Genomic DNA, 16,003 nt, shown 5'->3' with positions numbered 1-16,003 from the left:
TTATCACACATTCAGTGACTGATGATGCACAAGTACCATTCAAAGCACCTTGAATCCTATGAGCCTCACTTCGGTCCCAAGAGGTAGGCACCACACGATCCCTGCTTTATAGATCAGGAAACTAGGCACAGGGAGGTCACTCACTGCTCTGGAATCCAGTCCCAGAGCCTCTCAGGGGCTTCTCTCCAGAGTCTCAGTTTCTCCAGTCCCTGCCCTCAGGGGTTCCGATGGGTACCCCATCGTGGATCGGGGGAGGCTCCGTGACCCATGGTATTTTGGTGAGTCTGGAACCAACCCGGTTCTACATGAGACATCATCATACAACTGGCCAGCAGTGCTGAGCACAGCCTCCTGCTCCCACCTAGGGCTTTGCTTTCCTTTTCTCTATTCTATTTCCTTATTTTTGTGCCTACTTCTCGAAAGAAATGATGGAAGGCCAAACACAATAAAATGACACCTTTCATGTGCTGAAATAAAAGAAATAACCTGAGGAAATACTTCCAAAAGGGGCAAAATAAACATGGTCTAAAACAACAAAATTGCTCGGTCCCTGCCTGGTCCGTACTAGCACGTCTGTGCTAAAGCAAAACCCAACTGAGGGTCTTCAGGCAGAGGAAAAGCAACCCGAGAATAAAACAGGAAATGCAGGTAGGAAGGAAGACAGCATCACAGAACAGTTGTGGGAGTAGACACAGCGAATATGGAAGGTACGGAGTAGTAGTTTCAATGGACTGTGGAATTTGAAGTATATGTACAACCAAATTAATGACACTCTAATGATGTGAGAGTTGGAAGTGGTGAATGGACTTTAAAGGTCTAGCAATACTGGGGAACTGTTCAAAGTAACAGTTAGTACTTGGCTAAAATACTGCTACATAGTGTAATCTCTAAAAGGACCACTGTGAAAAGAATAAGAGATGTATAATGAACAAATTAAATAGAAGAAAGAAGTGGAATATTGAGAAAGCTAGATATCCCAAAGAAGGAAAGAAAGGAGAAATAAGAGAACAAACAGATTGGCTAAATAGAAAATATAAAGTGAGTTGTAGATATAAACCCAAACATATCAGTAATTATATTAATGTGAGTGGACTAAAAATGTTATCAAATATGTTTTGTAAAAACATGGAAGCAAATGATGCTTTTTATAAGAGTCACATTTTTAACATAAAGACTTAGACTGAAATGGAGAGGATGGGAAAACGACAGAGATGTGAAGTCTAACCACAGAAGGCTGGTGAAGCTCTGCTGCTCTCAGAGGGGCTTTCAGACACAGGCTTTGCTAGAGATGAAGAGAGGCCCAGGCCACAGGCAGATGTCCCCATCCTAAATCACTACGCTCCAATTACAAAGCTTTAAAATAATATACATACAGCAACATTAGCAGAACTAAAGGGAGAGATCCCAAACACACAGAGAGATTAACACTGTCTCACAGTAATCAGAGTACATGCAGACGTCCAGCTGTTCAGAATCCACAGTGAACGAGAATGCTGGAACCGCTGGGCTCTCAAATGGCCTGCCAGCTCCTCTGGGGAGGCTGAAGACAGGCTTGGCGCCCCACCTGGCTCTCTTCCCCAAGAGGGTGAGGGTGAGCAGGGAGTCAGGCTGAGAGAGAGGAGCATGTTCTCAAGCCAAGTAGAGTTGGAATTTCTAGCCAGGGCCCAGCCCATCCTCCTAATCCTGTAGCTGCTCTCTCTGAGCACCTGAGTCAGACTCTGTGCAGGAGAGTGGATGGAAATCAGGACAGATGGGGACGATGAGGGGATTCTGGGAGGCTGTGATGGTTGGAGGGCAGTGGCTGGTCCCCGCAGCTGTGGACACTGAGAGCCTCTAACTCCACCACTTGAAGCTTTAGGGACAGACAGGCCAGGCTTCACTCCCACCTCTGCCTCTTCCCAAAGTTCAAAAAAAAAAAAAAAACGTGCTTGGTATTTTCACCACAGACGTCTTGCTGCAAGATTTTTAGCCACAAATATTCTTGTACCATAACTAACAGGCCTTAAGGCAATGTTGCTGTTAATGAAGGATAAAAACAAAAGGAGGGCATTAAAAAGGACTTAACAAATCCAAAAAGACTTGATTGAGAAATTCGGAATATTTGAACATAGTTAAAATGTGTGTAGCTTCCCAGGAATACTGCACAAAGAACTGAATTTATGTTGTGAATTGTACTCGAGGACTGGTTGCCTCTGCGGGAGAGGGGGGCTCACTCTGCACCCTCCGAGAGGACGAGGGCCTCTTCCTTCCTGGCAGTGTTGTCTGTGTCAAAATAGGAAATCAGAAAACATTTGAGATTTTTTAAAAAGATTTATTTATTTATTTATTTATTTTTAGAGAGGGAAGGGAGGGAGAAAGAGAGAGAGAGAGAAACATTAATGTGCGGTTGCTGGGGGCCGTGGCCTGCAACCCAGGCATGTGCCCTGACTGGGAATCGAACCTGCGACACTTCGTTTTGCAGCCCATGCTCAATCCACTGAGCTACATCAGCCAGGGCTAGAAAACATTTGAGATTTTGCTCCCTGGCCTATGTCATCAGTTTGGCTCAAATAAACTCTTATAAAAAATAATGAGGAATCAACTCTTGAGAGACAAATCATTGCCACGCAGAAGAAATGCCGACAATTTGAAGACCAGGACCACCACGTCTACTCATCACCACACAGACCACTGTGGGGACTGCTGAAGATTTATGCAGTAATGTCAAAGTGGGAGCACCTGCCAGATTTCACCCACGGAGACATGAAACCAAGGAAGCAACTACCCATTACAGAGCCCATTTCAACATCCTGTAGTGAAGAGGAAGACTCCCTTTCTGATGTTTGATTGACAGCTTTGAAGCCCCATGCCTCCCCCTTCAGCCCTATACATGTCCAGCCCTCAGGAAAGTCCTGGGACTCCACCCCTCACCCCTAAGAGAAGATCAAATCACAAAGAGCAAGACCTGCCCCAACTCCCAGACAAAATGAAAGCTGTGGCTACCCCACTTTCCTCTGACTTCACCCTGAATGAAACCTGAGCCCTTCCCCTTGGGTACCCTATTCTTCTCTCCTGTGTGCATTGTAAGCTTTATTTTATATACGTGTGCCCATGTGTCATTCCTCCTGACATTCCTATAAATTCCTGCCTGAGGGGCTGTCCTGTACCCAGCCAGGGTCCCTAGGCACCCAAAACCACCACCGCCAACAGCAAAAGCCCTAGAGCAGCTTCCTCTGCACTGCCCAGTCTCAGTGGTCACTGTCAGGGGCCAGGCCATCACCTCTACTGGACTTAAAGCTCCGTGATATTAAGAGCAGTGCTGGCAGGGCCACAGACAGGTGCCTCGGTGTGGATGCTGTATCTTCCAAAGACCAGGGGACACTCGAGTTCTCATAGGAAATAAGAGATAGTGAAACCCCTTTGGTTTTACTCTCTCTGCCCAGTTCCCTGGGTGTGAGGAAGCCCCTGGCACGAGGCCCCTCTGCAGGTTACAGACATGGGGTCTCCATCAGTCTCAGGCCCAGCCCCTCCCAAAGGGAAAGCAGGCCCCAGGGTTAGGCACTGCTGGACAAACCCCAAGGAAGACATTTCCCCGGGTGGTGCTGGCAGATCTGAGCTTCTGGAATGTGAAACAGAAGGAAACTGGGGTTTCCACCTGTCATAGGCTTCCCCACTGGCTTTCTCTGTGGCCCAGCAGCTAAATGGGCTGACTCTCCCTGCTGGCAGCTCTGGGGTGTTATTTCCACCTGTTTGCAGGGAACCCCTTCCTGGGGACAGGCAGGAATGTGGAGGAATTTCACCTGTGCTTGAAGAATGTCAGGTATGCAGGTCGGGCACTTTCCAGTGCCCCAGACCCTGCCCTCTGCTTGCTGACTGGATGGATTGGCTGCTCTTTGCTCCACCTGCATTCTTTAGGTGTCAGGCGTGTTTCCAGGTGCCTGCAATGGCTTTACGGGATTACCGCCTGGGTGTGCACACCAGCTTCCAATTCCCAGTGGCAGCAAACGGAAACCACTCAACACAGTATCAGTAGAGGAGTCTTTGAAAGTACAGGGGATGAGGGGCTGATAGATTTTCTGGCAGGGCTGGACCTGTTCCATGATGGGAGTCCAGACATGCCCGAGTACGACACTGTCCAGCTGGGAAGATTTAACATTTTTCACTTAAATAATTGGACCCTATCCATCAAAACCATAGAAGTACTGAAGGGCATGAGTCATCTCACCTTGCTGTGTGGATGGGGAAACCATCATTAGACACCAGGTATGATGGAGGAGGCCCCAGGTTAGGGCACTGGGGTGTCTGGGTGTCCTGTCCTTGGGCACATGTCTTAGAAGTGGCCATATGATGCCCAATTATACTATAACCTGAACTCAGCCCAGGTCTGTCTCAAGACAGGGCCCACCTTCTTCCTCCTAGAGGGACATAAGGAAATACAACTAGGAGGTGACATTGATATAATAGAACACAGGCAGAAAGTGACCTTGAACATTTCACCCCAAATACTCTCAAGCCTGTAGGTAAGCTCAGAGAGTGGAGTTGTGCTACCTGGACAAGAGGAACCAAGCAATGGTCCCATATCTGGACCTCAACCTAACCTCTGGATTCCAGAATCATCATGGGGAAGGTTATCCCAAGAACTTCCTGAACTCAGAGTGAATTGGAAGAGAGTATAGAGCATACTGAAGACTCAAGGACAGATAATATAACTATGGTAGACAAGTAAATTTATGTCCCCAATTCATTTATATATCAATATCTTCTTGACTATAACAGCAAAATAAAAGTCAGAATATTTTATTTGAACACATTACAATGTTGGGCTGAACAAGTGACGTTATCTTGTTGTCATGTCTGGTTGGTGCTGATCCGTTGAGAATGGCTGATGTTAGTCCAAAAGAGCCACAGGTGTGGTGGCGTCAGGCTGGCAAGAAGAGTTCCAGGTGTCCAGGCTTTGATCATTCATATCATCTACCGTCCAAGGAGAAGCCCTAAAAAACACTGTTATTCCCAGAGGAACAACTGATTAGTAGGTAGAATTTCAGTACTGTCCTGTCCTGTGTAAGTGATTGCTAGGGTATTGCTAGCTCCTTCAGTGACAACCTCTGCGGCCCTGGCCTTATCATGAGGATGTTTCTTTACCCATACCTCAGCTCCAGCCTTCATGTTGGTAGACCGAAAGCCTCCCACTCTGGTGGTGGCATTAGGAGATGGGGAAGTTGTTCCCATTTCCCCTTGTGATAGGGGATAACGACTGCTTGAGCCACCTGTTCCTGGGCTTGCAGTTGTACAGGTTGTGAGGATATACTATGCAGCAGTACTTTTATTTCTCCCACATAGTCTGAATCAGTAACTCCAGCCATAATTTGCAATCCCTTTAAAGCTAGGCTAAATCTCGGGAGAATATGTTCAAAATGTCCTTTGGGGATTGGTATGTCTAATCCTGTTGGGATAGTCTGAGTAGTATTAGGATCGATCCAGATCTCTTGCAGCATGCATAAATCACTTCCTGCTGATCCTAAAGTGCCCATATATGGGGCCTGAGCATTAGGATCGATCACCCACCATTTTAAGGTAGTAGGACATTGCTGGCTACGAATCTGCAAATTGGGAGTCATCATTCATGACAAAGGCATAGAATTGCCTAAAGGCTGATCATTCAATTGCTGCAAAGCAAGGAATAAGTGATCTTCCCAGTTTTTATAAGAATTATTTTCTAACTTTCTCAGCTTTTCTTTGAGGAGACCATTCATTCTTTCAATTAGGCTCCCAGCCTGTGGATAATAAGGAATGTGATATACCCATTCTAGATTACATTACCGGCAATAAGTCTCAATTTTCTTTCCTTTAAAATGAGAACCGTTATCACTCTAAATTTGTAAAGGGGGAATCATAATAAAGTGTAATGATATCAAGGGTTTTGCATGTATTTTGGGAGGTAGCACATTGGTATGCCTAGGCGATCAATACCCCTGAATAGGTGTCTACACAAGTACAAATAAATTGGCATCCCCGACTTACAGGCAAATCTAATCTGTTTGCCAAATTTGAGCAGAGAGTGTACCTCTAGCTAATTCCCCCATTACTATCTTGAGAATGGAACATAAAGCATCCTTCTGACAGATTTCACACTCATCCTTTATTTGCCTCAAAATGGAGAAAGGGACATCTATTCTTCTGGCCTGTACCCACGTGTGCATAACTTGTGTTCCTAAATGTCCTGCTTTATGGTGTATCCATTGGGCAAGGGAATAGTCGTCTTCAGAGGTGGTGGCTGCAGCAGCTATTTTTGCCAGGGTGTCTGCAGTGGCGTTACACTCAGGCAAATCCTTCTTAGGATGTGTGTATACATGGAAAACAGAGACATTAGTGCACTAAACAACATCCCAAATTTCTTCTCATAGAGATTTTCCCCAAAGTTCCCATCTATGAATTTCCCAGTTACTATGTTTCTAAATGGGCATCCATGTAGTTAATCCATTGGGTACTATTGCCCAGGAGTTAGTAAATAAATGACATTCTCCCCACCACCCCCCATCTCCTGTACAAGGGCTTGGTGAACAGCTTTCAGCCCAGCCAGTTGGCTGCTGCCCTGTTTTCAGGTGGTTTCTAAGGTGACTCGAGTATGGGGATTGTAAGCAATAGCCTTCCAATGCTTTTCTTGACCAATGTATTTGGCTGTCCCATCTGTAAATCAAGCATGCTGTTTTTGGGCAGGGGTTAGGGAAATATATCCCACTCCCCAACAGATGGGAGAACTAAGCTTTTCCTTAGCACAGGGAAGTATAGTTGTCTCTCCCTCCAGTTGTCCTCCATCCATTACCAGTTCATGGAGGTGCGCCACCCCTGATTTGCCAGCCTTCGCCCTGTTCTGAATGTTTCCACTTAATTATACTAGCTTCTTGGATGTGTCCAATTTTATGGGATGCTGGGGCACTCAAAATCCAATTCATAATGGGGATTCCAGGTCGTAGTAGGACATAATATCCCACAGTTAACTGTTCTGTTTCTGTCAAAGCCCAGTAAGCAGCAAGAAGTTGCTGTTCAAAGGGAGTATATGACTCCCTGGCATTGGGTAATTTTCTAGACCAGAACCCTAGAGGCACCTGCTTTCTTTTTTGCTGCTGCCATAAACTCCAGTTTGCATGCTGGTCTTGTACAGTAATATGAATTTCCAGAAGGCCTTCTTTCATGGGCCACAAGTCTAAAGCAGTCTGTATAGCTATTTTAGTCTCCTCAAAGGCAGCGGCTTCTTTGTCCTCCTCCCCCCTCTCTGCTCTTGCCTCTTCTGTCTGGTCTCTTCTTCTTCACCTCATCTATCCCTCTCTAAATTTCTCTCTCAGTCTCTCTTTTCCGTGGGACTCTGTCCCTCCAGGACTTCGAGCCCTCCTCCTCTCCCCGTGGGGACTCCCCATGGGGACTCCTAATGCCAAGCCAGCAGGGGACTGAGATTCCCCCAACTCACTCCCCTCCATCATCCTCATCCGTCTCACCCCAGACATCCCCGTCCCATTTACCAGGGTCCCAATCAAATGGGGCAGAAGCAATCACAGCACACACTTTCTTTCCGTTTACTTTCCCCTGGCACTTCTTATATTTATACTGAGCACACCGCACTGCAGCCTTTTCAGCCACTGACTGATAATTTCTGGCTTGACTCCCCAGAATAAAATTTTGACATTGCAACATGGAACATTTCCCCTGCAATTCAGCAAGCTCTCGCTCCAGCTGAAGTTTTTCCTGCAGGATCTGCTCTTTCCTTTCATGACATTTTGAAATGCAGTTAGAATGACCCACCCCCAGTGGCAGATACCAACCATTTCCTTTCCTTTCACTATCAGATTTTACCAACCGGTGCAGTTCCCCAATCCTCACCTTGCCTCCCCGGTCCTCACAGGGCCTGTTCCCTTGGCCCATTCTCATGCGACCTGGGAGAACGGCAAATCCTCCCAGCCTGGCACTTCACAAATCACACACTTCACTTCAGGCTTATGAAAAAAGGGCATATTGTCCTCAAATCCTGTTTGTGACATCAATTTATGTGCCATTAAGGAGCACATATTAGATCGGGGCCGCTTAATTTGGAGGTTCAGATTCACAGGCAATAAAGCTTCCAAGTCAAAGGTGAATAGTTAAGCACTTTACTAAGTGAGAGCAAGAATCAAGAGCATACATCACCAGACGCGAAATCACCAACACCCAAACACAAACGCTGGGGAATCCCAGAGGTGGCGGCATTTGGTGTTCATCTGAGAACAGTTTTGAGCAGTGTCCTTCCCTTGGGTGGGATTCCACAGTCTCACTTTGGAGGCTATGATTAAATATGTTTTAGGCAAAAGTGGCTAGCACCAAGGGCCTTGTGTGATTTTGACTAACTAACCATTCCCTCTGGGAGAAGGGCCAATTCTCCCAAGGGAACAGCTAAAGATCAAAAGGTACTAATCTCATGGGGAAAAGGGCCAGTTCTCCCTAGGAGACAGCACTATCTTTTGCTTTTCTAATGAAGGTCACAGTTCAGGCATAAACAGGGAGGATACTCAAAATCCCTTTAACCCTTCCTGTACCTACCAATTTGTGTTTCTTAATTTCTGCACCTTTCCCTCCATTTCCCCTTTCTCCCTACCAGCTGGTAACTCTCCAAATGATCGCCATATTTGTGATTCTGTTCCTGTTCTGCTTGTTTGCTTAATTTGTTATTTGGATTCAATTATTGATAGTTGTGAATTTATTGCCATTTTAATGTTCATCGTTTTGATCTTCTTCTTTTTCTTATATAATTCCCTTTAGCATTTCATATAATAATGGCTTGGCAATGGTTAACACTTTTAGTTTTACATTGTCTGGAAAGCACTTTATCTGCCCTTCCATTCTAAATGATAGCTTTGCTGGATAGAGTAATCTTGGTTGTAGTTCTTGCTTTTCATTATTTTGAATGTTTCTTGCTAGTCCCTTCTAACTACAAAGTTTCTTTTGAGAAATCAGCTGATAGTCTTATGGGAACTCCTTTGTATGTAACACTCTGCTTTTCTCTTAAGATTCTCTATCTTTAACCTTTGGCATTTTAATTATGATGTGTCTTGGTGTGGCCACTTTGGGTCCATCTTGTTTGGGACTTTCTGTGCTTCCTGGACTTTTGTATATTTCCTTCAGCACATTAGAGACTTTTTCTTTAATTATTTTTTCATGTAGATTCCCAATTTCTTGCTCTTTCTCTCCTCCTTCTGGCACCCCTATGATATGAATGTTGGACTGCTTGAAGTTGTCCCAGAGGTTCCTAAGCCTATCCTCCTGTTTATTATTATTATTACTATTACTATTATTATTATTTTCTTCCTGCTGTTCTGATTGAATGATTTTTCTTTCCTTGTATTCCAAAGCATTGATTTGATTCTTGGCTTCATTCCCTTCACTGTTGGTTCCCTGTAGATTTTTCTTTATTTCACTAAATGTAGCCTTCATTTCTGCCTGGGTTTTTTTTTATGCTGTTGAAGTACCCAGTGAGTTCCTGGAGCATCCTGATAACCAGTGTTTTGAACTGTGTGTCTGATACATTGCTTATCTCCATTTCATTTAGTTCTTTTTCTGGGGTTTTGTTCTGTTCTTTTATTTGGGCCATATTTCTTTGTCTCCTCAATTTGGCAGCCTCCCTGTGTTTGTTTCTGTGTATTAGGTAGAGCTGCTTTGACTCCCTCTCTTAGTAGCGTGGCCTATTGTAGAAAAGCACACCTGTTAAGCTGTATGGGGCAGAGCCTTATGTAACTGCCGGGGCAGGGCAACCTGTGTCTCAGCTTCATTGCTCTGTGTGAAGGAGGGCTCAAAGAGGGGACAATGCCACTGTCTGGCCTCTGGAGTTCTGCCCAGAAGCTGTCTCCCAGTGCTGTCCTTGTTGCCAGTCTCTTCACTTTCTCCCTGTATGCTACTGATGCCCTTCCAGCTGTTGCCCTGGTGCTGAATCCCAGAGGGGGTAGTTCTGTGTGAGTCCTAAGTCTATTGTGGGCCCTTTAAGAGGCATCTTTTGAGAATCCTGCAGTTTCTTCTGCTGCCCCAACCCCCACTAGTTTTTACGGCCAGAAGTTATGGGGGCTTAGCTTCCTGGAGCTGGAACCCCGGGCTGGGTGGTCTGGTCTGGGGCTGGGATCCCTGGCTCCTGAGTTATCCCTCCTGGTTTTTATCCACTACACATGGATGTGGGACCATCTGATTCACATTTCCGTGCCTCTCTACCTCTTCACACCTCTCTGCATGTCTCTGTGTCTCCAACCCTTCTACCTGTCTGGATGAATGTGGCTTCTTTAAATCCTGAGTTGCTGGACTTATGCATAGCTCAATTTTCTGACAATTCTGGGTCATATTTGTTTTTGTAGTCTAGTAGTATATTTTTTGCTATAGTTGTGCATGGAGGCAAGGAGTGTTTACCTATACCTCCATCTTGACTGGAAGTCTTATTTTTATAACTGAAAGTTTGTACTTCTTTTTTTATTTTAATACATAAATTATTAGTTCCAAGGTTCTTACAATCTAAAAGGCCCTTCTTTTTTTAAAAATTTAATCTTTAAAGTATTTTTTCCATTACCATTTAGTCCCTTTATATACCCCTCCCCCCTAGCAATCACCACACTGCTTATCCATGCCCTTGAGTATTTCTCCTTTTTTTTTTCAATCATTGGTGTTTCTGAGTTGTTAGCTTCTTCAGTTCTATCTCTGGGATATACAATGCTCAAAAAAGCCCAGGGAATTAATTCGCCAACATTTTGTGCCTTCTCTCCACCTTTCAGAATCTTTTAAAAAACTATTTATAAGTGTGTTAATTGATTTTAGAGACAGAAGAAGGGAGAGAGAAACATCAATCAGTTGTCTCCCATGTGTGTCCCAGTTGGTCATGGGACCCAAAACCTAGGTACATGCCCTGACCAGGAATCGAACCAACAACATTTTGATGCATGGGATAATGCTCCTGGCCAGTGTGACTCCAACCAGCTGAGTCACACTGGCCAGGGCACCTTTCGAAGTCTTCTTGTGTTTTATGTATAATATCCAGAGTTTTTAGCTTTACCTAGAAGAATAGGGAAAAGTATGTCTACCCTATTTTTCTTGAAACAAATTTCTCCTATGTTTTATAAATAATAAGATCACTTAAAAGAAAAAATTTTATATTTTAGTTCCCTTAACAGCAGTTGCTTTTTTGTTTGTTTGTTTGCTTGCTTGCTTTTTGAACTAGGAGCCCTACATTTTCATTTTTTATGGTCTTGTAGATTCTGCAGATGGCCCAGTGCTCTGGCCTTCATCCCACTCCTTTTGGCCAAGTGGTCCATAGACTCTAGAGTCACTTGATCATGGAGGGAATTTTATTTCCTGGACCCAAGAGCTTGAGGTCCCTATCACTTCAGGATGAGAAGTTTGTAAAGATGTTTTCATCATCTCTCTGACCCCAACTCTACAATTGTGTGTGCACCTAGCAGATTTCTGTACATTTGTTCACTGCATGAAGTAGTTGTCTTCAGCTTTCAGACAGTAAATGGAGGCTTACATTTGACAAGCCCATCCTGTCACATTGCCCTGTTAGCTTCCCAGTGAGGCCTGTTGGCCCTACAGAGCTCTGTACCTTGCTTCCCATGGGGCCTCCAGATGCTCATTGCCAGACACTCAGTAGGGAGCAGACTGGCCCACAAGTCTTTCTCTTACTCTCTGTCTTCATCTCTGAATCTACTTCTGTCTCTCAGTCACTCATTCACAATCTGTATCCCTTTCCCTATTTAATCACAGACCTCAGAGCATTCACAGAATGACAGAAGTGTTGGGAGCTGGGGAGTGTAGGGGGTATGTGTGGGGCTCAGAAGAAGGAATTAGCCCATCACAGAGGCAGAGGTCCTCTCCCCATCTCCTGTCCAGCCCCTCAGGGTGGCTTCTGCCCTTCCCCCCTCCCATAGTAGCTGCAGGGGCAGGAAGCATGAGGGGGCTCTGGGGCCAGGGTCTTCTCCACCCCATGGGGAGGAATATCCAACTCCCCAGGCTCATGCCTTCCCCACCGGTGGAGAGAAGCCTGAGCCCAGAGTAGAGATAGGAAACTTAGGCTGACTGAAGAGACACTGATTTATGTGGTGGGTGGGTGTTAGGAGAGCAGAGAAACATTCCTCTGGAATCGTTTCTCAGCAAGTTGCCTCAGGAAATTTGAAAAGAACACACATAACTTGAACAGACATTAAGATATGTTTTTATCATTTGAATACCATGCCAGCCACCCATTCGTCCTCATATCCTAGATTGCGACGTTAGGAATGGCCTGGTTGTCCCTCATAGGTTGCACAAAATGAGAGAGACCAAGACTGAGCATTTTAGGAGAGAAACAGACATGGAGAGGGATGGGGAGATGCAGGATGGGATCCCCACCCAGGAGGGCCCCAGCCTCCAGTGTCCACCCCTGCCATAGTCCCTTCTCCTGTTGTCACCTTGAGTGAGGCAGGGTCCTTACCTGGCACAGACCCTGGAGATGGGAGAGGAATGGCACCGGGACTTCATGCCTTGAACTTTCAGTCGTACGACAAACCTCCTCTGGGGGCCAAATGACTCAGGACAGCAGAGCTCAAGGCAGGGCCAGAAAGTACAGTTGGGGCCACAGAGGCGGGTCCGGTTCAGGAGCAGGATGGTGTCATAGTCACAACACTGTTCCAAGGGGTTGTACATCCGGTGTCCACACATGGGTGCTGGCTGGCACAGCAACAGGCCAGAGTTCATGTGGGCCCCTGGACAGAAATTGCTGGTGAGTTCAAGGAGGACCAGGCATGACCCCACTCCCAAATCAGGAGCCTTCTGTGAACCATAACTTTCTTCCCAAAGGGTAGCCTCATCCCCCCTTCATTCTTCCCCACCCTGCACTCACCTGTGCTTGCTACTGAGCACCAGATGAGGAGGAAGAGTAAAATGCAGACAGAACCTGGAAGAGAAGGAAAGGGGATCGAGGATGAGGCTGGGATTGTGGACCTCAGTGAGGGCAGGCCAGTGTGGGGAAGACTCAGTTCCAGTTTGCTCTGCAGATTTGAGTCTGGGGCCATCTCTGCACAGGGTTCAGTTCCTGACACAGGGGACAGTCCAGACAGCTGAGCCTATATGCAGCCTGGATCATTTGAGGGGAGAGAATGCTGGGAAAACTCTTGGAACCACAGTTTAGGATTCTGAGAATGCAGTGCAGTTCCCTAGTTGGCAGAAGGGTGGAGCAGGTGTTAAAGATATCAGAGGGAGATCAGGAAGGAGGGAAGAAGCTGAGGTTAGAGAGACAAGGGAAAGACAGTGTGGGTGCGTGGGTGCTTTGGGGACGCGATTGGACTTGAGTAGGTCTTGGAGTTGGAGCTCTCCTGTGTTTCGGCTTCTGGGCTGAATATACACATATATTTTTAAAAAGATTTTATTTATTTACTTCTGGAGAGGGAATGGAGGGAGAGAGGGAAAGAGAGAGAGAGAGAGAGAAACATCAATGTGCGGTTGCTGGAGGTCATGGCCTGCAACCCGGGCATGTACCCTGACTGGGAATCGAACCTGCGACAGTTTGGTTTGCAGCCCACACTCAATCCACTGAGCTACGCCAGCCAGGGTTTGAATATACACATATTTTTGAAGTTTGAGAGTTGAAGGAAATGTAGAAAAGGATAGGATGTAAAGGTGTTTTTATAGATGCAATTACATGACTATAATATAGGAGAAAGCATTTATCCAAAATGATACAGAAAAAAACATTTGATGAAATCTACACTTTTATAATTTTTAAAAAATCCAAGAAAGAACAAACAATTAATAGAAGAAAACTTCCTCACCTGATAAAGGGTATTCACAGGAAAATTCACAGCTTATCACATCTAGTGGTGAAAGACGGAAAGCTCTGCCTTTAGCATCAGGAACGGGACAAACACGTCCACTCTCACCACTCTGCTCAACAAAGCACTGGGAGTTTAAGCCGGGAAATGAGGCCAGAAAAGAAAGAAAAGGCATTCCTATTGGAAAAGAAGTAAAACTTTTCTATTTGCAAATGACATGACCTTGTGTATTAAAAATTCTAAGGAAGCTATCTAACCCCTATAGAACTGACAATTCAGCAACATACAAGATCAACATATAAAAATCAATTGTATATGCTGACAGAAACCATCTGAAAATCACATTAAGAAAATAATTCGACTTACAATAAATCAAAAATAAAATACTCATGAATAAATTTAACAAAAGAAATGCAAACTTTGTACACTGAAAACAACAAAGCATTACTGAAAGGAATTGAAGACAATATATAAATTAATTGAAATACATCTATGCTCATAAATGGGAAGACTGAAAATTAACAAGCTGATCCTAAAATGCAAGAGACCCCAAATAGCAAAAACGGTCTTGAGAAAGAAGAACAAAGTGGTTGAAATGACACCTACTACAAAGATAAAGTAGTCAAGGCGCTGTGGTACTGACTTTGGGTGTATACATCCATATACTTAGGATGTATATCCACATACCCTTTAAGATCAGTGGATAGAATGGACAGTCCAGAGATAAACTCTTACATTTATGGTCAATTTAATTTTAACAAAAGTTCTAAGGCAGTTAAAAGGGGGAAGAAATGGTTCTTTCACCAAATGGTGCTGGGAAACCTGGATGTCCATATGCAAAAAGAGAAGAAGGACAAGGAGAAAGAGAGAGAAAAAAAAAGAGGGAGCAGAAGAGGGATTTCTTGGTACGTAGCATGTACAAAGATCAGCTCAAAATTGATCATCCTAAATATAAGAGCTAAAGCTACACAACTCTCAGCAGAGAATAATGGAGTGAATCTTAACAACCATAGTTTAGGAAGTGTTTTCTTACACATGACATCAAAAGTACAAGACACAAAGAAAAACAGACCTCCTACAATTACAAACCTATGCACTGCACACAATAATATCAAGGAAGTGGAAAGACAATCCATGTCATGACAGAAATGTTTTCAAACCTGCTCAGAATGAAGGTTACATTAAGTAAAATAAAGAAAAATCTACAAGAAACCAATTGCTGTAAAATGTTGAGAGACTGTGGAAAACGGTTTGGCAGTTCCTCAAAAAGTTAAACATAGGGCTAGCGTTTGACCCAGCAATTCTACTCTAGTACATACGCAAAAGAATTGAGAACAGATACTAACACTAACACCTACATATACACATATTTTTCCTAGCAGCATCATTTACAATAACCAAAAGATAGGAAGAGTCCATTTGTCCATTAACAGATCAAGAAATTGTGGTGCATATGTAAAATGGGATGTTATAGAACTGTAAAAAGGAATAAAATATGAGCACATTCTATGATGTGGATGAATCTCAAAAATTCAAAGCAAAATAGAACCAGAGGCATGGAAACAAGGAACAAACCGACAGGGATCAGAGGGGCAAGAGAAGGGGAATAAAGGAGGAAAGAAGAGGAAAGGACTAAAGAACAAGTTCAAATGACCCATGGAAAAGGACAACAGGGTGGGTAGAGATTGATGTGGGAGTGGGGGGTGAGCAGGTCAGGGAGAGTAATGGAGAAAAATTAGGACAACTGTAATTGAACAACAATAAATAAGAAGAACTGAATAGGAAAGAGAATTCAGTTTGAGGTTCAGAGGTACATTAGGATCTGATAACACATCAGCTAGACTCAGGGCTGGAGCCCCCTTACCAAGGATCCTGGGCACCATGGGTCTTAATTACTTTCCAGAGTCATTGATGGCAGAGCAGCAGCAGCACCTGTGTCCTGTAATTTATATACGTCATGTGCTCACATGTGTCACACCAGAAGGGCAGGGCTGCCAGAAAGGGAAGGGCATGGACTCCCAGTAACATGGAAGACACTTTCTCAGAACTGGACTCAATTTGGATCATAACAAATATGTCCAGAGTCCCCAGTTTCCACACTATCTATCAATATGTTTACTTGATTAGATAGTTTTATGTCCCAACATGGGGGCCATTGCTATTTCACTGTATTTGAAGAGGACACCAAGACTCTGAGAGGTTAAGTCATTTGACAAAGT

The 16,003-nt window shown here is 44.5% G+C and overlaps 1 protein-coding gene and 1 long non-coding RNA gene across 2 annotated transcripts; both read right to left on the bottom strand.

The window, feature by feature from the left end:
- Positions 1-4,760: 4,760 nt before the first annotated feature.
- LOC118497715 lies at positions 4,761-6,310 on the bottom strand. The gene is made up of 2 exons (XR_004900236.1): positions 6,172-6,310; positions 4,761-4,970 (listed from the first exon to the last, which is right to left on the bottom strand). It is a non-coding gene; the product is annotated as an uncharacterized LOC118497715 (long non-coding RNA).
- A 6,134-nt stretch (positions 6,311-12,444) lies between these two features.
- On the bottom strand, positions 12,445-15,710 carry LOC114511466 (insulin growth factor-like family member 3). Its single transcript, XM_036012800.1, has 3 exons — positions 15,649-15,710; positions 12,857-12,910; positions 12,445-12,719 (listed from the first exon to the last, which is right to left on the bottom strand). Exons 1-3 carry the CDS (start codon positions 15,665-15,667, stop codon positions 12,445-12,447), a joined length of 348 nt encoding a protein of 115 aa, XP_035868693.1. The 5' UTR covers positions 15,668-15,710.
- Positions 15,711-16,003: the final 293 nt, after the last annotated feature.

Source organism: Phyllostomus discolor, chromosome 12, assembly GCF_004126475.2.
Source record: "Phyllostomus discolor isolate MPI-MPIP mPhyDis1 chromosome 12, mPhyDis1.pri.v3, whole genome shotgun sequence".
Taxonomy (NCBI): Eukaryota; Metazoa; Chordata; class Mammalia; order Chiroptera; family Phyllostomidae; genus Phyllostomus; species Phyllostomus discolor.
The sequence above is the reverse complement of the archived record's forward strand: the minus strand, read 5'-3'. Positions and strand labels throughout refer to the sequence as shown.

Bases quoted from the DNA above. Each gene is read 5' to 3' on its own strand.
- LOC114511466 (XM_036012800.1), bottom strand. The intron at 12,720-12,856 runs GTGAGTGCAGGG...ATTTCTGTCCAG, and splicing joins GTGCTCAGTAGCAAGCACAG to GGGCCCACATGAACTCTGGC.